General features: G+C 44.8%; 2 protein-coding genes across 6 annotated transcripts in view; both read right to left on the bottom strand.

Moving 5' to 3' along the window:
- FYN (FYN proto-oncogene, Src family tyrosine kinase) overlaps nucleotides 1-12,471 on the bottom strand; it is a 209,934-nt gene extending 197,463 nt beyond the window's left edge. For all 5 annotated transcript variants that reach the window (XM_059176823.1, XM_059176822.1, XM_059176827.1 and 2 more), the window contains exon 1: nucleotides 11,962-12,471. The gene's annotated coding sequence lies outside the window, so the exon portion shown is untranslated. The remainder of the gene's footprint in view (nucleotides 1-11,961) is intronic.
- Nucleotides 12,472-19,485: 7,014 nt separating this feature from the next.
- LOC131833493 (glyceraldehyde-3-phosphate dehydrogenase-like) lies at nucleotides 19,486-20,567 on the bottom strand. The gene has a single exon (XM_059176821.1). The coding sequence runs from the start codon at nucleotides 20,498-20,500 to the stop codon at nucleotides 19,499-19,501; it is 1,002 nt and encodes a 333-aa protein (XP_059032804.1). The 5' UTR covers nucleotides 20,501-20,567; the 3' UTR covers nucleotides 19,486-19,498.
- Between the last annotated feature and the right edge of the window lie 846 nt (nucleotides 20,568-21,413).

Here is a 21,413-nt window from a genome sequence, read left to right as displayed (position 1 = left end):
AGGTAAATGCTGCTTTGCGAGGTGCAGGAATGGATGGACATCGACCTTCACGGGTCCTCACAGGCTTCCAGGCACCACACTGGTGGCTATTCTGCACTCATCCCACTTCCACCATCCACTACTGTAGTCTCCCAGTTCCCTCCTTGTCCTGAAACATTCTGCATTTCCCCGAGTCTTGGATGTCATTGCACTGTTGGTAAATCTCTATGGTTTTGGTGAAAATCTTATTGATGAAAGCCTAATGGCAGAGGACAAAGGAGTAACTATTTCCCTGACTGCTCTAAATTTTAAGAAAATATTTGTGTGTGTGTGTGTGTGAGTGAGAGAGTGCAAGAGAGTGAGAGCGTGCGAGAGAGCGCAAGAGCACACAACAGAGAGAGAGAGTGTGTGTGTGAGAGGAGGGGTTGCTAGGGGAAGGGCAGAGGGAGAGAGAATCTCTCACAGATTCCCCTCTGAGTGCGGAGCCCAATGCAGGGCTTGATCCCACAACCCATTGTGACCTGAGCCAAAATCAAGAGTTGGACGCTTAACCAACTCAGCCTCCCAGGTGCACCCCACTTTCCTTGACCACTCTAAATTTTTAACAAAAAGTCAAGATTATGAGGAAAAGCTCTTTAAACATATATCATTCTCAAAATATGACAGTGGTTCCTGAAACAGTCTGGGACAATCATTGACCTTAAACCATGTAGATTGGTAGAGAGTGAATCCAGTGCCAACAGAAATTACAGAAGTTCAGCATCCAAGGAGATGCTAGCCTAGCCTTACATATGGTCGGGAAACCACCCACAAATTCCAGTGCCCTGATCCAGGGCTTGTCTGAATAAACATCCACGGAGTATCCGCGCTATGAATGACATCGTGCTACATGGTACAGGGGACAAAAAGGGGAGATGGGCAGTAAAGAACACTTTTGCACACGTGGGGCCAACAGTTTATTGAGAAAACAGGACACAAGCACATAAATTTCTTGGAGACTAGATTCTAGCCTAAACTAAATTATTGGATGGATGACCTTGCATAACTCACAAAATTTCTCTGCACCTTGGAATCCTCATATGAGAATTTAACAGCATTAAGGCATCATTTATTAGAAGACAACTGCTCACAAATGTTCAATGCAAGAGGATGAGGAGATTAGAGACTCTTCCCAGAGCTGGAATTCCAGTTGGGCCTTGAAAATTGGGTAGAATTCTGAGGGGGAAAGAAGGATTAAGGGTTCCCAAAAAGAAAAACAAGGGCTGGGACACAAATTTCGTATTAATGAGACAGGAGACTGACATCTGGCTAATCAAGTCTTAGTGTAGTGGTGAATGAAGTGAGCCACGTATGACCAAGATGTGGAGATGGTGGAAGGCACTGAGGGCCAGTCTAAGGAATGCAGCCTTTCTCCTATTCACTGGGTTGTTAGTAAAGGAAAGAGGCAAGAGAACCAGTGTCTACACCAACCAGCACATCCATTTCACATGGATCGACATCTCCTCACTCAATTTAGAAGGTATAGGAGTGAAGCAACTGTAGTCGTGATTTGTAAACCATGGGAAAGCCGGAAGGACATAACAAATTAAGGGAATATAGATTGGGCAAAGGTAGATATATCTAGATATATAGATATATCTAGCTATATATAGAAATATATTTTTTTAAGATTTTATTTATTTATTTGACAGAGAGAGATCACAAGTAGGCAGAGAGACAGGCAGAGAGAGAGGAGAAAGCAGGCTCCCCGCTGAGCAGAGAGCCTGATGCGGGGCTCCATCCCAGGACCCTGAGATCATGACCTGAGCTGAAGGCAGAGGCTTTAACCCAATGGGCCACCCAGGCGCCCCTGGGCAAAGGTATATATAAAGGACAGCCACATGATTGACATTTTCAAGTAAGACATGATGACAGAAGATAGAGAACCACAGAATGTTAGTGTTCACTGATAACTCAGCTGTTATATCTGAAAACAATGAGGTGCTCTGTTTCTATTTATAGGTTAGACAATTAACTCCACAATGAAAGGTGAAAGCCTCCAAACTCTGAGAGCAAATAAGAGAAAGCTTTAAGAGAAATCAGCACTTTTCAAGTATCTTTGTGTGCATGTGCCTAGTTACAGGCAACTTATCACAGTTCTGGAATAAAATGAAAATTGAAATGAAAACCAAATTTTACAAATGACAATATTTGAAACCATTATTGCTTTTAATAGATATGACAATGTGTGGAAATGAAGAAACTTGTCAGTGTTTATTTGCCTTTTCAGTAGAATTTAAATTGGAGTTGGGGGAAGATCTCATAGAAATACAGATTCAGTAAGTTTTTCTGGGGATTAAAAGAAGAAAGGATTGGGAAAAGTGCCCTGGGCTTTGTTGTGGGAAAGGCGATCTGGCTCATTTTTAATTTTCCATTAAAGCCCTACTTTTTGGTATAAAGCAGATGGAATCCTTATACAACTCCATGAAAAGCCTACTATTTTTGGGAACCTCAAAGATGGAAGCTCTGAAAAAAAATGAAAGTGTTTAAATTCATCAGATAAAATCCCACCAGCACATTCAAAAGGAGCAGGTACTTAGAAATCTTAAAAATACAAAGCAAGTGGTCTTCCTGTGATTGATTTCTGATCCCCAGCCTCCCCTGGGCGGTGGCTTGCTCTGGCTGATTGATGATTTTCTACCACTTCACGGCCTGCTCTCATCAATGTGGCCGAGACTCACTATGCTTGCTTCACTCCTTGTTTTTCAGAAGCTAGCTACCTTCCTGATGGTTCATTCCCCCCCTGCCATTCTCCTATCCAGAAGAGATTTCAGCGTTCAACCCCACCTGCCCCAGACCACTGAGTCAGAAGAGGGCTTGGGAATATACACTCTAGAAGATCCTCAGAGATATTCGCGTAATCATGGCCCTAAACTCTCTCCTTATGATTATTATGAGCTAAGACCTAGATCAGATTTTCTGTAGTTGTTCCGCCAGGGTGGATGGAAGAACAAGAGGGCTGATGTGTACTGGGCTCGGAGGTAATATTATACGCTGTCTCCATCCTTATAGTTTACAATCTCATTTGAGAGATAGAACAAACTTAGTGTTAGGAGCCCAGATTCTGGAGTCGGACTGACCGCCTGGGTTCAGCTTCCAGCTCTGCTGGGGACTAGCCATGTGAGCCTGACTAAATTACCTCCTATGCATCAGCTTCCCCCTCTGTTAAATGGGAATAATAATGATAGCACATCATGGAATAATGCTGGGTGTGGTGCTGGCCAATCAACCAAGAGTTGGATATAGTCCCTGACATCCAAAGAGCTCACAAGTCAGTGAAAAAGACCAGTATCCACCCATTCTCTCACCCAGTGTTTTGCTTTCTAAGTCAGACTGTGATGAGGAGGAAACCAAGCGCCATGCGGGCCCAGAGACAGGACCAAAGACAGGGCTTCCAGAAGGTAGTCTTGAATGGAGCAATGAAGGAGTGAGGTTTCCACTAGTGGGTAAATGTGTCTTTACAACCTCCAACACTTAACACCGAAGCAACTGCAAGGCAAAGGCAAAGACCTTAGAAAGCAGGCAGGGAACAAGGAACCACAGTTCTGGAGCAAAAGCAGGCATGAGCTTAGGAGCCAGACAGGCCTGGCTTCTCTAGTAATTAGCTGTGTGACAACACACAATTTACTTTACCTTTCTGAGCCTCAGTCTTCCCATTTGATCAATGGGGATAATAACACCTGCCTCACAGAGTTGTTACAATTAAGTAAATTACTGTATGCAAAGAACTTAACAAGGCCTCCGGGGTGCAATAAAAGTGGTAGGTATTATTATTTTTATGGTATATTTGAGGAGGGGTGAGTAGCTGTAGTGTGCTACATGCTTTTTTGCATTATCACAAGGCCAGAAATAAGTAGCCCTCAGAAAAAGCCTTATGAGTTAAAATAAGAAATGAGCTAAGACCTTCCCATACTGTATATTTTTCTCCCCTAAATTCATAGTTAATAGATGTTCAATCCATATTTGCCCAAACCAACAGGGTGCTGCTTGAGATCACAGGTCTACAAGGGCAGAAATACGTGATGATCTCCACTTCCTAAAAACACCCAGGAAGGACCCAGGTCAGCTTCACATCGGAAGTGTGGCCTCCCACAGGTCATCCTAGAAGTGCTGAGATGAATGGGGAAATGCTCGCATCCAAACATTACGACAACTCAGAGCCTTACGAATGTTGTTAAAGTTTCATGAGTCAGTAAGCATTATCTTTTCTTCCCACGTTTTTATTAGACCATAAATCCAGTTCAATTTATATCCTTCTAGGATTACTGTGTTCTAATCAAGTCCAGAGTGCCACTTACGCCCAGGCTGTCTGTCCTGCATGTCACCCAAGTCCATTCGGGTAATACTCTTTGGGCTACTCATGTGTTTTAGCAGCTAAAAATTAGATTTGCTCAACTAGAAACACTGGGGGGAAAAAAGAAAAGTCATGTTTCTGAATAATCCAACTCACCCTTTTCTCAGAGGAACCAAGTGTCTGAGAGTCATAACTCAGGCTTTCTCCCTCTGCTCTGCAGTCTCTACCTTCAGGAAGTATAAGGACATTTGAAGTCAAACTCAAGGGATTTACATTGTAAATAGGTTAAAATTCTGGTTATCTGACTAAAACCAAGAAACCCTTTCACAGGGCTCATTTCAAAGTGCTTTTATGTTTTTCTATCCTCGAGAATAAAAACGGCTCTGCATTTCTTAAGAAAACTTGCTAAATATCCTGTTTTCAGTCATACTATATAAACTTTCGCATCTTTCCAGTAATTCTTAACCTGGACCTGACAATACCCAAATCGCTTTCTAAAATATTCAAAATTTCCTTTTATGAAGACAATATATCTTTCCCTTCCCTAAGGGATATATATGTTGTATGTATACATGTTACATGTGTGTATACATGTTACACAAACGCATGCGAACACACACGAAACAGCTGCAGCAAACTCACAGATTTTCCTATGTGTGGGGCCTATTCTGAGTGCTCTACATTTATTACCTCACTGATTCCTCACAGCAAAGCTCTGAGGTAGGAAATATCACCTCCAGTTTAAAGGTGAAAAAAGGAGGCACAGAGAGTTTAGGTAACTTGGCCCAGGTCACACTGCCGGAGGGGGAACCAGGACAACACCGGAGTCCATGCTCTTGACCCATCCCTCACCTGGGCCGAGAGGCTTGCCACTGGCTTTACATGGTGATTCCGCCACCTTGGACAAGTTACCTGGCCTCTCTCGGCCTCATTTTTCGTCGTAAGTAAAACAGACATGTTGGAGTACATGATCTCCAGTCCCTTATGGCTCTATGTTCTGCGGTTCTGATACAGGTTTCTACCTTGGTCTGGGAGCGGCAAAGTTTTAGACGTCCATTCCTTAATCCCTTGATGCTGCTCTGGCCAGATTCTGAGACCTTTGGTGCTAAATCAAACTACACTTTCCATTCTTAACGTTGCTTAATCTCTGGGGCATAACCCATCCCTCCTGGGGATCAGGAACACCTCTCTTCCTTGGGCCTGCTCAACACTCTGGCTGTACCTGTCCCATTCAGGGCCTGGCTCCTCTTCCTCCTTCATTCCTGGGCTCTCCCTCAGCCCCGCCTACAAACGTCCCGAGTGATACTGTCCACATCCATTGTTACAAGTAGTCTCTGATTTGCTACTAATAAGCTTATATTTAAGTCCCAATCTTCACTCCAGACCCATCTATTCAACTGCCTTCAACACACATCGACCTGAAAGCCCAAACTCCCTGATAAAATCATCATTGTATCCCCTGCCCTCTCCTGTCTTACTGTATTCCTTCCTGCATGTGTCTCTCCACCTAATTTCTCAGGAACCCTCTTTTGCATCCCCCCCATATGCTGTCTCACCCCCTCTTATTCTTTTTTGTTCCATTCCTTCCATGTGGACCTTCATCTATTGCTCATCTGAGTTTCCATAACTACCTTCCCTGCATCGGTCCTGACTGCCTCTGGGCAGCAGCCTACACAGTGGCCAGATGCTCTCTTATAAAATACAAATTATATCAGAGCATCATTTCCACACTTGAACAACACAGGGGTTAGGGGTGCTGATCCCCATGTAGTCTAAAATCCATGTATCATTTTTGACTCTCCCGAATCTGACTACTAACAGCCTGCTGTTGAGGGTGCTGATATCATAAAGATTTAAATAATACATATTTTGTATGTCATATCATATACTACATTCTTACAGTAAAGCAAGCTGGAGAAAAAAGGTTAAGAAAATCATTAGGAAAATACATTTCCAATACCGTACTGTATTTATCAAAGAAATGCAGGTCAGTGGACTACACAACTCAAACCCATGTTGTTCAAAGGTCAACTGTAGGTACAAGAACATTCTCAATTCCTCCTCTAACCCCATCTTCTTCTTCTGTCCATCTCTCCACAACCCCCACCTACTCTGAACTACTTGCAATTTTCCAGAAGGTCTGTGCATTTGCCTTCTGGGCTGCTCCTTCTGGGGCAATGGCCTTCTGACAACACTCTGTTAGCTGACTCCTACTCTTCATCTCAAAGATACCTCCTCCAATCTTTCCTGCCTGGCTACCCTACTTTCCCACCTCTTTGCAGAGATTCTGCTCCCTTCTGTATGTTCTCTTGCTCTTGTGAGGACCCTAGAATCACAGTGGTCAGAGACTTCCTTTATCCAGGTAAGTTCCTTCAGGTAGGATCACATCTCTGCACCTGAAACATCTAGAGCAAGGTCTGGCATGATGGATACAATGAATGAATGCTGTTGGAAGAGTAAATACATGGGACAATTCACAAACACAGACCTGTCTGCGGCCCACAGAAGGATCCAGCCTAAAATAGAAATCATACAGAGTAGAAGTACTTCCACTATCAACCTGCCTTGCTTTCCCATTTTTAACTTTATTTAATATGAAGTTGCTTCACAACAACTACAAGTATCAATTTCCAAAGCATTTAGTCACCCCCCCTTTATGAAGTACTTTAATTAATATCACTATATCCATATATAGTATTTGTCTAATGGCTAAGAGCAAGGGCTCTGAAACCAAACTAATGGGCCCAAATTGTGACTCTACCACCTGGTAACTATATGATCTTAATTAGTTACTTAACTTCCCCGCTTCAACTCCCCATCTGTAAAATGGGGATAACCAACCCCACTTCATATCGTCTTTGTCAAGACTAGAACTTCAACACTGTTTGGCACATAGTAAACACTCAATAAAAGTTAGCTATTATTGGGGCGCCTGGGTGGCTCAGTGGGTTAAGCCGCTGCCTTCGGCTCAGGTCATGATCTCAGGGTCCTGGGATCGAGTCCCACATCGGGCTCTCTGCTCGGCAGGGAGCCTGCTTCCTTCTCTCTCTCTCTGCCTGCCTCTCAGTGTACTTGTAATTTCTCTCTGTCAAATAAATAAATAAAATCTTTAAAAAAAAAAAAAAAAGTTAGCTATTATTCCAAAGAACAAATAATCCAATCAAGAAATGGGCAGAGGACATGAACAGACATTTCTGCAAAGAAGACATCCAGATGGCCAACAGACACATGAAAAAGTGCTCCATATCACTCGGCATCAGGGAAATACAAATCAAAACCACAATGCGATATCACCTCACAACCAGTCAGAATGGCTAAAATAAACAAGTCAGGAAATGACAGATGCTGGCGAGGATGCGGAGAAAGGGGAACCCTCCTACACTGTTGGTGGGAATGCAAGCTGGTGCAGCCACTCTGGAAAACAGCATGGAGGTTCCTCAAAATGTTGAAAATAGAACTGCCCTATGACCCAGCAATTGCACTATTGGGTATTTACCCTAAAGATAAAAACGTAGTGATCCAAAGGGGCACGTGCACCCGAATGTTTATAGCAGCAATGTCCACAATAGCCAAACTATGGAAAGAACCTAGATGTCCATCAACAGATGAATGGATCAAGAAGATGTGGTATATATACACAATGGAATACTATGCAGCCATCAAAAGAAATGAAATCTTGCCATTTGCGACAACATGGATGGAACTAGAGCGTATCATGCTTAGCGAAATAAGTCAAGCAGAGAAAGACAACTATCATATGATCTCCCTGATATGAGGAATTGGTGATGCAACATGGGGGCTTAAGGGGGTAGGAGAAGAATAAATGAAACAAGATGGGAATGGGAGGGAGACAAACCATAAGTGACTCTTAATCTCACAAAACAAACTGAGGGTTGCTGGGGGGAGGGGGTTTGGGAGAAGGGGGTGGGATTATGGACATTGGGGAGGGTATGTGCTTTGGTGAGTGCTGTGAAGTGTGTAAACCTGGTGATTCACAGACCTGTACCCCTGGGGATAAAAATATATGTTTATAAAAAATAAAAAATTTTTAAAAAAAGTTAGCTATTATTTATTTATTTTTATCTCCTCTAGCGGACTGTGAGCCCCTGAAGAGCAAGGACAGCAGAAGCATTCATTTTCATGACCTTATCTCCCAGTGCCTTGCACAGAATAACACACTTGGCTAATGTTTGCAGATCAGATGAATATAATGAACTGTTTATAGAAAAATATGTGGATTATTAAGTACGATGAATAGTAGAGAATGCATTGCTCCAACAGTTTGGAGGCCTGTGGAAAACAGAGACTATCCAGAACACCAGCAGTCTGCCCTGCTCCTGGAGGTCTGGAAGCTCACTTACTTTCCATGGAATATGCAGGGTAGGGTTCATGGCCCCCAAGTCAGGGCAGCTGTGTGGTGAAGGGGACCCAGGCAGGACGGGCCTGCCGGGGCTCCCTTCCCATTAGCATGGCCCCCCAAGGCAAGAAATTTCTCCTCTGCAGTTTTCTTACTCTCCCCTTTCAATTTAGACAAGGTAGAACTGTGATCTCTAAGGATCCTCCTAGCCACTTTGGGAGTCTTTAAATCAGCAAATAAAAAAACTGGGCCAAGAAAGATGCTCCTGGAGTAAAAGAACCATTTCAAAGTCAACGCTGGAGGTCTAAGATCACCGTATTAAAAGTAATCACTGAGTGGAAACTAGCTATTTGAACGGACAAAAAGCAAAAATTTTTTGAAACACGTTTAAAATATAAAGATCTGACCCCATGGAATCAAAAGAATAAAGCAATGATAGGTACAGGCTCCAGGTTTCCAGATATTTTAATTCTCATCAGCCTGCAAAGTCCTTGAGGGAAATAACTGCACCTTGTTGAGTGGCAACATATGACAAAGCTGCTGGCCCAAAATACATTTCTTCTTGATTTTATTTCTTAGTCAAGTGGCTATCCTGTATTTCCCAGGCTCCCCTGCAGTTAAATGTGACCACATAACTAGCCCTCATAGAAGCATAGAAGCCCATGCATCGAAGTGTTGGGTGTCATTTCCAGGCCAAAGCATTTAAAAAGTGGACTACTACATGAGGAATAAGAAGTATCTATTGCTTTTGAGCCATTACATTTTCACAGGCCTATTTGTTATAGCTGCTAACATTAGCTTAATGAATCCAGGTGCCTGGCACATACCAAAGACCTAAGTGAATACCAAAGACTTTAGTGAAACAGGATTAAGTAAGACCAGGTTCCTTCTCTCAATGTGCTAACTAATGATGGAAGCAGAAACATGCCAAACATAATGCCCACTGCTGAAGTCTGAAAACAAAATTGGAGGCGTGGTGATTTGTTTGGAGGGGAAGATGGAGAAAGCATCAAAGACTTTAGAGCTGAGCCCTAAAGCTTAAATAGAACCCAAGCAAATCAGATGGGATTGGAGAGTCCAGACCCAGCACAAAGCATAAAGTACAGAAAGCAGAGTGTGCATTTGTTCACATTCAACCTTATCATTAAGTCTCTTTAGCTTGGTCAACACAGTGTGAGCTTATTGTGCACGGACTTTCCTTCCTGGGTCTGGCATCAAACAAACAGCCCTTTGTTTTTACAGTATGCTCATTAACCTTATTGCTTTTTTTTTTTTTAAATATAAAAAGTTCTATGATGAATGTCCTTAGAAAGTGCAGAAGTAAAGGTTTAATGAATCATAACTCTTTTCTAATAAAATTCTTGAAGAACAAACTTGAGGCAGATCTATTACAACCGTCAAGGAGCCATGCTCTTAGGAATCAATGGATTTAAACTAAGTTTTCACATTATCAACTAAGCATGTAACAGTCTCTGGCTTACAAATGGAACATTAAGCCTCTAGATTTACATTAACATTTCCTCTTTAAGAGGAACACCAAACAGATGGTTCAAAGTTCTGTCAAAAGATTCTCTATATCCTTTGCTCATAGTTAAGTACCCCCAAACCCAAGATAGTTAACAAACCACTTCCTCCAAAAGTCTGTGAGTCCCTTCATCTGCAAGCACAGTACCCATGGGACCAGGACTCAGGAGAAAGAGCACAAAGGCTGGAAAGTATTGCCATCGCTTGGGTGGTGAGAGGAAGGATGTGGGGTTACCTGAAGCGGGGAAGGGACATGGTCTCTAGCGGTCTTCCAAATACCAATTTATGCTGGTTTTGATGGCCCCAGAAACTTGTTTAAATATAAGGGTAAAACACCACCACTGGGCAGACAAAATTCCATTTCAAGACTTCAGCACTTCTTAGACTTCAGAGAAGGAGTCTGGCTGCCTCACTCTTATCAAACACGAATTTCATCATCTGATTCAGAAACAAAATTCTTCTGCCCCCCAAGGCCAATTCATCCTTCCCCAGCTCTTTAGTACCTATCCCCAAAAGAGAGGAGGTTAAAACAAGGCAGAGGAGGGCTACCTTGATAGGAAAGCAACTCTTAAGACTGCTGGACTCATTTCCCCCCTTAAATCTAAGAAATACTGCAGCTGCCAGTCAACACTACTGGGTCCATGAATACAGGAAAATGATAGCACCTGCCACCCTGCAGCATCTGAGGCCTTTTATTTTTTTTGGTAAATGTGGCAGGAAAGACTCTCAGAGAGAAAATCAACTGCTTTATCTGAGAGAAAGGGAAGCCCCAGTGCAGAGAAATAAGAATCATCGTGCCCATCCTTGGGTACTTTGTGCGTCTCCTCTCTGTGCACTGAAAGGGCTCTTTGTGTCACACACACACACACCCGGCGAGTCTCTGTGATTTATTAAGGGGAGGAGGGGCAAGAAGGGTGATTTTATTATCCCTCTTCTCTCTGAGTCCCAGCAAATCTCCGTCTGGGCCCAGCCTCGGTGGCCTCTTTCTGGCCCAGTCCCCTCTGCCTGTGGCCACTGAGATAAGACAGGGGAGGCGACCAAACAAAAACCAGCCATCGATCTGGGGAAGTAGAGAGGAAATCCAGCGAGCAGGGAAGGGAGGAGAAAGGAGCTGGAGGGAGCAGAAGGGGTGGGGAGGCAGAGGAAGAAGAGCGAAGGCAACAGCACGAGGGACAGGGGAAGGTTGGGTGGGTGGCGGCACAGGAAGAGTGAAGGGGAGGATGGGGGAAGTGCTAGGGAGGTGCCAGAAATAGGCAGGAGGATGCGCTGAGGAAAGCGACGACCGCAGGAGGCCAAGAGGTGGAGGAGTGGGGCAGGGGTGGGGTGGGGTGGGATGGGGTGGGGAGGGAAGCAGCACGGGGCATCAATTATTAAGTGATTACATCATCCCTGACATTAAAACAACACACACAGACCGAGTCCCCGCGGGGGGCCCCCGAAAGGAGGGCGAGGGTGGAGTCTGGGCCAGCCTCGCCCCCCAGCCAATTCCCATTCTCACCCCGCGCCCGCTCGCAGGCGAGGAAACGGGCCCCCATCCCTGAGCCACCTCAGGGCCGCACCCCGCAGAGGTGTCCTCCGGCGCGGCCGCGGGAAGACTCCGAGCGGGGGCAACTCCCCGGCAGCCCCGCGGGGCGCCCAGGAGGCGGCGGCGGCCGGGAGACTGCAGCGCGGGGCCCCGCGGCGGGGGCGGCGCAGCGCGGGGGCGCGGGTGGCCGGCGTCTCCGCAGCATCCCCGCCGCCCTCCCGCGACGCATCCTCCGCCGCTTACCTGCGCGGCTCTCAGGCTCCGGAGCCCATTCACATGGTCTTTTCCCCGCCCTCCACCGGCGCGACCGAGGCGACTCCGCTGGCTCCTCGGTGGGCCCCGGGAGCCGGTGGGCCTTCCGAGAGCGCCGAGGGGGCGGCGCCGGGTATCCCCGGCCCGGCGGCCCGATCCTTCTGTGGCACGATCGGCGGCCGCCGGGCGGTGCGGCGCGGGCGGCGGCTTTGTGTGCGCCCGGAGAGCTCTCGGTGCGCTGGCTGAAGCGCCGCGCGCCCGGACGGAAGAGGACGCGCGGCTCAGAGGGCAGCCTGCCACTGCTTTCGCGGCCGGCCAGCGGGCGGGTCTCGGCGGCCTTTGGTCACGACGACCCCTCCTCCTCTCCCGCGGCAGCCCCCTCCCCGCCGGCTCCGCTCCTGACAGATGGCGCAACTGCAACAACGCGCCGCCGCCGCCGCGGCTGCTCGCAGCTACTCACGCTGATGCTCCGGCCCCTCCAGCCCCAGCCCTGAGTGAGGACGGGGCGGGCCGCACGCTGAGAGAGGCAGTCCCTGCTGCCCTATCAACGCACTCGTCGGGAGCTGCGTCGGGCTACCATTGGTGTCTGGCTCGGGGGCGGGGCTGAAAGGGGTGGGGCCACCGAGTGGGTTGAGCGTTACTGTGGCAGCGGGCATCCTGGCGTGCGTGCGGTGTGGGTTGTGAGGGGGATGCGAGGTTGGAGGAGTTGTGTATGTGCTTTTAAGGGTTGTGTGGACTTGCGAGGTAGTGGGTTTGGGCGGGGGAAGAAGGGGAGAGTGTGAGCTGCAGTTTCTGCTTTGCGGAAGGTTGCAGCTGCCACTGCAGAAAGGCATCTGTCATCCCCCCCCGCCCCGCCCCCCAAACCATGGGAACCTGGCTTGGGAAAGGGCTATCTTGGTTTTCTGGTGTCTTTTCATTTGAAGGTGGGAGGATAAATTGGGAAAGTGTTAGTGGTGAAAACGTTTTTGCTGATCAAAATGAAGAGTGCGGAGCAAGGTAGAACTCCATCACAGAAACTTGGAAAAACCAGGAGAACCGTGGAAACCCACAACTAATATTAATAATAATAAAGGGAACGAGGAAATTAAGATTCATCTGTTAGTCTCCTATTTTCGTATTTGTCTTCAAGCATATTTATCTTCAAGCAAAAGTCTGCAGGAAGTATTACTGAAATAGGGGGAGGGGTGGAGAGGGCAGGTGACCACTTAGGAATCTGAAATCACAGTAGAAATTTGTTGGTATAAATTTTCCCTAAATCATGTTTAATTGTAGCTATTGGTTGTCTTTGGTTTCTCGTGACATTTAGCCTTCTCATACTTTATTCCTTCACGGAATCTGAGCTTCTGCTCAGATTTTCCTTGTTGAAATAATAGCTAGTTTCATATACAGTCAGGAGTGCATCAGTCTTTATTTCCTATCCAGCTTTTCTATGGCAGGATGTAACTTCATAAAAAGAAACACTTTGGCTTCCTGATTTTCTTTATAGTTAATTCCTGTTTACTGAAAATTCTCCTTTAAGGCAAGCTCAGATTCATTCTTCTTAGTGATTTTGGCAAGAACCTTACCCTCCCCCCTCAGCAAATCTAATGTTCTGAGAAATAGAAGTGAATTAGCGTCTGCTTCTATGCTCAAAATCTATATTACCTTTCCGGCCCACTAATTTTTTTTTTTTTAACAGTAGTTTAAAACTATCAATCGCTTTTGCTGACTTCTTTTTGTACACAGTACTTTGAAATAATTTGCCTGGGGGACGTGGTTGGCTCAGTCAGAAGAGCTCGTGACTCTTGATTTGGGGATTGTGAGTTCAAGCCCAACATTGGATGTAGAGATCACTAAATAAATAAATAAATGAAAACCTTTTTTTTTTAGAAATTGGCAACATTTATTAAAGGATCCCCATTTTATGGATGAGGACAAGAGAACTTAATAACTAAACTCAAGGTGATCGTACAGGGTAGTTACCGTGGGGTGTTACTTCCTCCTTAAACAAAGTGATAAGTGAAACCATGTTTAAATTACATGTCTGATAATTCATTCCACAGCCCCAAGAAATGGAACCACAACAAGAACTAGAGGATTTCCATACAAGAGAAAACCAACTTCATCTAGCCAAGAATTGTTGATCTCAAGAGAAGGGACTCCTCTTCCTTAGTACTAGCCTGACATGGCTGTCCTCGATTTGAATTGGGATGGAGAGGCAACGGTCTAGAGCAATGGTTCTCAAACCTTAGCATTTTTCAGAATTACCAGAAGGGACTTGTTAAAATGCAGATTGGTGTTCCCCAATCCCACAGGGTCTGATTCAGTAGGTTTGAAATGGGACCCAAGAATCTGTACCTCTAACAGTTCCCTAGTGTTGTCAGTGCTGCTGGTCTGGGTACCACGTCTTGAGAACCGCTGGTCTAGAACCAGGCTGTCCAATGTGGCAACCACTAGCCACAAGTAGCTGTTAAGTACCTGAAATGTACTTGTGTATTTGAAATCTGTCTGGTGCAAATTAAGATATGCTGTAAAGAAAAGACATATTTGATTTCAAATATTTAGCATGAAAAAAAAAGAAATGTAAAGCATCAAATTAATTTTTATATGGATTACATGTTAAGAAGATAGTAGTCTGAATGTACTGTGTTCCCTAAAGTAGATCATTAAATTTTGCTTCACATATTTGTTTTTATTTTTAAATGTAGCTACTAGAGAATATTTTTTAAAGATTTATGTATTTATTTGAGAGAGAGAGAGAGCACATGCAGGGGGAAAGGCAGAGGGAGAAGGAGAGAAAGTCTCAAGCAGACTCCCTGCAGAGTGCAGAGTATGGGGTTGGGCACAGGCCCCAGGCCAGAGGCTCAAGGCATGGGGGCCCAAGCTGGGGCTCGATCCCAGAACCCTGAGCTCGTGACTGGAGTTGAAACCAAGAATCGGACACTTAACAGACTGAGCCACCTAGCTACCCACTACTAGAGAATTTTGAATAGTATATGCGGCTCACATGACATTTCTATCGGATAGCAGAGTTTCTGATTCCCTCTCCATAGCACACATTGTCAGCACCTTGATGAGGCAAACCACTTAGTCTTTGTGGATCTTTGTGTTCTCATACACAAAATAGGGGATTAGTAAAACTGATCTCATACTACTTTGTGAAGACTAAATGGGCATGGAAGCAGTGTATGCATACCTTCTTCCTTTTTTAAAGATAAACGGTCCTGTGCTCTCAGGAAAACCACTCTTAAGATAGGGACCTCCTTGGTATCCCACCGTGGATTCAGCTTATCTTATGTGAAACCTGGAGTAGGTGAGGTAAGACGACTCCCAGTTTAAGGTTTCTTCAAGAAGAGTCACTTTTTAGTATCTGACTCTAATAGCTTCTTGATCTAATTAGTGAACAAAAAGAACAGACAATGCAATTAAAATGACAGATTAACCTGCTTCATCCTGTTTTTGTAATTCTTTCCTTGCCTAACTTTTTATCTGTTGCCCTTCTTAAAAGTCATTTTAAATGGATTTGGCCTCCTCAGGAGGATTTGCTAATGGCCTGAACAAGTATATAGAGTACTATGAGGGATTTGGATACTATTCCCCATTTTGATCTACTGTGCAGGTGTCTGCAGACACCATGATTAAAGGTCCATGGCACTGTCCCCAGTCTACCTGTGAGAAGTCGTATTGCCTCTGCACCCCTGATTTCTTTAAATTTTCTTATGGATAGTATGTATTATATACAAATATATATATATGTATATAATATATATTGTATATAATTGTATATAATATATATTGTATATAATATATATATTTGTATATATATTATATACAAATTTGTATATAAATATATATATATACACACACACACTATATATATGTATTATATATTGTATTATATAAATTAGAATGTAGGCATTGTTCTAGAATTTTGCTTTGATATGGCCAGTATTACTTTTAATTTTTCCCATTTTATGTTTCTATTTCTTTACCTTAAAGTTTCCTATTTATTTTGTCTCACTTGAATTTCTTATCTCCTTGCTTTTAAAAGTAACATTTTCCTTATTTTTGATTTTGTTAGTTAAAATATTTTCTCCCCTAATGGTTACATTTAGGTTTAATGTTCTCTTAAATGTTATCTCAATAGCAACACATATGACAAGAGTAAGCATCCAGAATATAGAGTTCTTACAAATCAACAAGAAAATAAAGATGAACACTCTAGTTGAAAAACATCAAGCAAAAGAAATGCATCTCCAAATGGCTGGTACACATGTAAAGGGATTCAACTTCCCTTGCAACCAAAGCAATGCAAAGATAGTTTTTTCTCCCTGCACAGTTGGCCAAAGACATAAAGGATGTAGGGAAATGGATAAGCACACCCTAATGTTAATTGGCATAGCACTTCCAGAAGACAGTTTACTACCGTTTCTGAAAAGTATTTTGAAAAGTATATGCCTTTGACCCAGCAATTTTGCTTCTGTGAAAGAATGTAACAAGTTTGCAAAAATATATGTGTGATGTGAGTAATTGGAACATTGTTTATAATCGTGAACAACTGAGAAAAGTCCATTGGTAAGAGATTGGGTATATAAACTATGCTATGATAGAACACTCCAAAGTCAAGAAAATAATGGTGATGGCATTTTTTTTTTTTTTGTGGAGAGATTTTTAAAATAAATTAATATGTGTGTATATGGGTCTCTATATATGTATTTTTATGTAAACATATTCCATTGTTCTAAAATTATAAATGTAAATTTTCATAAGAAAGCATGCAAGTACATACATAGAAATTTTAAGAGTGATTTTCCCCAAGTTATCAAGTTATAGGTCATCATTATTTTCTTTATCTTTTTCTTAATTTTCTGAACTTTTTGTATTGGCACCCATTATTTCACAGAGGAAACAATAAAAGTTAAACTTTTTCCTGTCTCTTATACTTTAATTTTCCCTTTTGTCCATCTTTTATTTGCCCCGCTGATTTCTGCCCCTTTGAAGGAGTCTTGCCACAAGGGTGTATCCAGGAGAACCTCCCTGCCAGGGCCAAGAGGGTTAGAGACCTTCTGGTCCCACCTGCCCACATCCACCCTTCTAGCTCCTGGTGGACCTCCTTGGCACTTGTCAGAATGATTCTCAAAAAAACTTTACTGACTCTGAGAGCAGAAGGATGCTGGGAAACTAGCCCCAGAGCTAACCTCTCTGTACCTGGTACACCTGGTTTACCATGAACTTCTTGCTTCTGACATCTCATATCATCAAGTTCTTATAGAAAGAGCTACATACTTTAAAATCCATAATGTTCAGAATATAGCCAATAGATGGTCCTGGGAAAATCTCATGTGTAATGGGAAGGACCCTCCCTACTACACCCCGGCCTGAGTTTAGGAAAGGGGGTAGGAGTAGGTGGTATCAGACCCCCCTTTGGAAGAAGACCAGCCAAGCTGCTGACACTGGGATTCTAGTGGCACTTTATTCCAGCTCTCTCATGTTCAATTTTACCCAGTCTGAATAGTTGCTCCTCTTGGCAGGTCACAGCAGAGCCTTCTTGGTGTGTGGCTCCTCAGCTTCCTTCCCTTTTAAAAAGATGGAAACTGGGCTAAATAGGTAGGAGTTATCATGAATGAGGTTCTAGTGTCCAAGTCCACTGACCTCTGCTGTGTGCTCTTAAGGTCTCAGGGTTATTACTGGGCAAGCTGGGCCTGTTAGGGAGAAAGAATTTGCCTTACAGAGGAAGAGAGGCCATATCCCATCCAATCCACAGGGAGAGTGGGAAAGGTGGTGACGACTGAGGATGGTCTTCTTTGATTCTTTGCCTGACGCCCCAAAGGAGGCCTGGATCATTGTCTGGGTATGGGACTAAGTCAACCTTGAAGGTCCCAGTGGAAACACTTTTGATTTCACATATCTGTTTTCCAACAGCTCTTCTACAGGAGCCCTTGTAGGAGTCTAACTGGAGAGGCTCTCTTGTCATAGGATGGCCTGTCCCTTTCTTTCACATCCTAAATAGCTGTCCCTCCCACTCTGACCAGACTTGATAACTCACTTGTATTTATTTTCTGGCTACACTCCATGCAGTGATAGTGCCTGAAGTTCCTCCTGTGTGGCTGAGACTGTGGGGCAGATAACTGGATCTGAAGCCTCAGATTTCCCTGTTTGCAGGCATAGGTTGGTTAGGCCTGATCACTGGGTGAGCTGAACCTGATTTACCATCCCTGGGGAGACATTCAAGACCTACATAGTGAGGTTCAACAGGAACTCTGTGCGCGCGTGCGCACGTGTGTGTATGTGTGTGTGTGTGTGTGTGTGTGTGTGTTTGCTCGGGTAGAGCTCCTAGAGTGTGCTCTTGATGACTCAGATATTTTTCTGGTCATAGCCTGATACAGTCCTAAAGAAAAGAAGATAATGTCTCAACTTTCTTTCTTTCTTTTTTTTTTTTTTTTAAGGTTTTATGTACTTATTTGACAGACAAGTAGGCAGAGAGGCAGGCAGAGACAGAGAGAGGAGGAAGGAGGCTCCCTGCTGAGCAGAGAGCCCGATGTGGGGCTCGATCCCAGGACCCTGGGACCATGACCTGAGCCGAAGGCAGAGGCTTTGACCCACTGAGCCACCCAGGCGCCCCATGTCTCAACTTTCTAATTACTTTAGTGATCTACATCTGTATGAAATGTGGATTTTATAACATTTATCTCGCCACTTTGAAGAGTTCAAATAGTCTATGTGTCAGGTTGTCAAAGGAAAAGAATGAACAGACAGAAGTAAATTACTTTATCAGTCAAAGTTCTCAGTTACAAGCATTAAAAACTCTGTCTATTTTAAGCAGAAAAGGAGTTTATTAGAAGGATATTGGGTATCTCATAGAATCAGTGTGAGGACTTGAAAAGGAGGCTCAACAGATAAGCAGGAATCGGGAATTACCACCCAAGAGCACATCTGAGGGAGGTCTGTTGAGGCCGTCCCATGGCCACGGAGGTCTGTTGGGGCCGTCCCACGGCCACGGACTTCTACCACTCCTGGAGATGGATTCCACATTGTCTCTTCATTCTCCTCTCACTTGCTGAAGACTCAGATTCTCGGGTGACAGCATCCTGCAGGCGGGTCCTACTGCAGGTGTTGGGGCCGTTGGAGAGAAGAAGGCAGAGGAGGGGAGCAGGTATCTGGCTTTATTCAGCTGCTGTGGAAAATGGTAAGACCTTGCCCCTAGCCAACTCAGATGATAGGACTCTTTCCAAAATAGGAGGGGAAGTGGGATATTGGGCCATAATTTCAAAAATGACTATGTCCCTCCCCCTGTAATTGTTCACCCATATCTCTATAAACCTCAAATTTCCATAATTGAGTGCCATTGCTCCTTTTTTTTTTAGTTGTCTGGGTACAGTATACTTTATTAGACCCCTCCCCTTCTTCAGGGGGTCTGGGATGAAAAGAGTGGAGGTTGGGAGATTCTCAGTGTTTTGGGGGATAAGTTGGGGCAGGGATTCCCCAGCAGCTGAGGGCCTCTCTCTTCCTCTTGCTCTAGTTGGGGGTGGTGGTTTGGTTCAGGGGGCTCTTACTCCCTGGAGGCCATGTGGACCATAGGGTCCACCACTTGGTTGCTGTAGCCAAATTCATTGTCATACCAGGAAATGAGCTTGACAAAGTGGTCATTGAGAGCAATGCCAGCCCCAGCATCAAAGGTAGAGGAGTGGGTGTCACTATTGAAGTCGCAGGAGACAACCTGGTCCTCAGTGTACCCCAAGATGCCCTTAAGGGTGCCCTCTGATGCCTGCTTCACCACCTTCTTGATGTCATCATATTTGGCAGCTTTCTTCAGGCAGCAGGTCAGATTCACAACAGACTCGTTGGGGTTGGGGACACGGAAGGCCATGCCAGTGAGCTTCCCATTCAGCTCAGGGATGATCTTGCCTACAGCCTTGGCCGTACCAGTGGAAGCAGGGATGATGTTCTGGGCAGCCCCTCGGCTGTCACGCCACAGCTTCTCAGAAGGGCCGTCCACAGTCTTCTGGGTGGCAGTGATGGCATAGACAGTGGTCATGAGTCCCTCCACAATGCCGAAGTTTTCATGGATGACCTTGGCCAGAGGAGCCAAGCAGTTGGTGGCACAGGAAGCATTGCTGACAATCTTGAGGGAGTTGTCATACTTCTCATGGTTCACACCCATCACGAACACGGGGGCGTCAGCAGAAGGAGCAGTGATGATGACCCTCTTGGCCTCGCCCTTCAAGTGAGCCCCAGCCTTCTCCATTGTGGTGAAGACCCCAGTGGACTCCACAACATACTCAGAACCAGCATCGCCCCATGTGATGTTGGCGGGATCTCGCTCCTGGAAGATGGAGATGGACTTCCCATTGATGACAAGCTTCCTGTTCTCAGCCTTGACTGTGCCGTGGAATTTACCGTGGGTAGAATCATACTGGAACATGTAGACCATGTAGTTGAAATCAATGAAAGGGTCATTGATGATGACAATATTCACTTTACCAGAATTAAAAGCAGCCCTGGTGACCAGGCGCCCAATATGGCCAAATCCGTTCACTCCGACCTTCACCATTGTGTCTCGGGCACGCGGCTGGCACTACACCTGAAGATGCGGCTGTCTGTCGAACGGGGAAGAGCAGAGAGCGCCACTGCTCATTTAACAAAAATTTATTCCTTTCCAGTTATGGTTCTGTTTTCTGGCAAGAGGGGGACAGGTTGGGTCCCACACTGACATTTCTCTAGCAAGGTGTAGAGGGAGAGGGAGAAGCAGACTCCCTGCCAAGCAAGGAGCCCGATGTGGGACTCAATCCCAGGACGCCCTGGGATCATGACAGCTGCTTAACCAATTGAGCCACCCAGGCGTCCCCTCCAGGCTCTTTCTATCCTTTTTTTTTTTTTTTTTTTTTTTTTTTTTTTTTTTTTTTTTTTTAACCATCCTTGACATATTGGCTTTTCATCCTTTCCTGGTTGCAATATGGCTGTCACGGTCAAAAGCATCACAACATTCAAACACCAGAAACGGCAGAGGGGTGAGTGGATTGGGTTGGCCTGAAAACACCCAGACAGAAAGACCTTCTTACACACCTTCTGTTTTTACCCAGAGCAGGAACACGCAGCAGATTTCCCCTTATATACCACTGTAAAGAATGGGATCACAAGGTCATCTCTCCCCAGAACAGAGGCCAGAACTGTTTCTTATCAAAGCCTCTCTTCCTAATATCAGAACATGGTAGGGGATCTGTTGGGAAAGCAACTATAGAGTCTGGCCAAGTCTCTATCTCACGACAGCTGAGTCCCTACTCTTTTCCTCTTCCACGATGCCTCTCTGCTCTGATCCTAGTCTATCTGTCTATGTTCTGTTGCTCTGCCTATTTTCCACAGCATTTCTGACAGGGACCTTGCAGATAGGATTGCTGAGTCTCTATTTCAGACAAATCTATTCACTAATTAGTTATAAAAACAAAACAAAACAAAACTCTTTTGTC

This window comes from Mustela lutreola, chromosome 6 (genome assembly GCF_030435805.1).
Source record: "Mustela lutreola isolate mMusLut2 chromosome 6, mMusLut2.pri, whole genome shotgun sequence".
Taxonomy (NCBI): Eukaryota; Metazoa; Chordata; class Mammalia; order Carnivora; family Mustelidae; genus Mustela; species Mustela lutreola.
The sequence above is the reverse complement of the archived record's forward strand: the minus strand, read 5'-3'. Positions and strand labels throughout refer to the sequence as shown.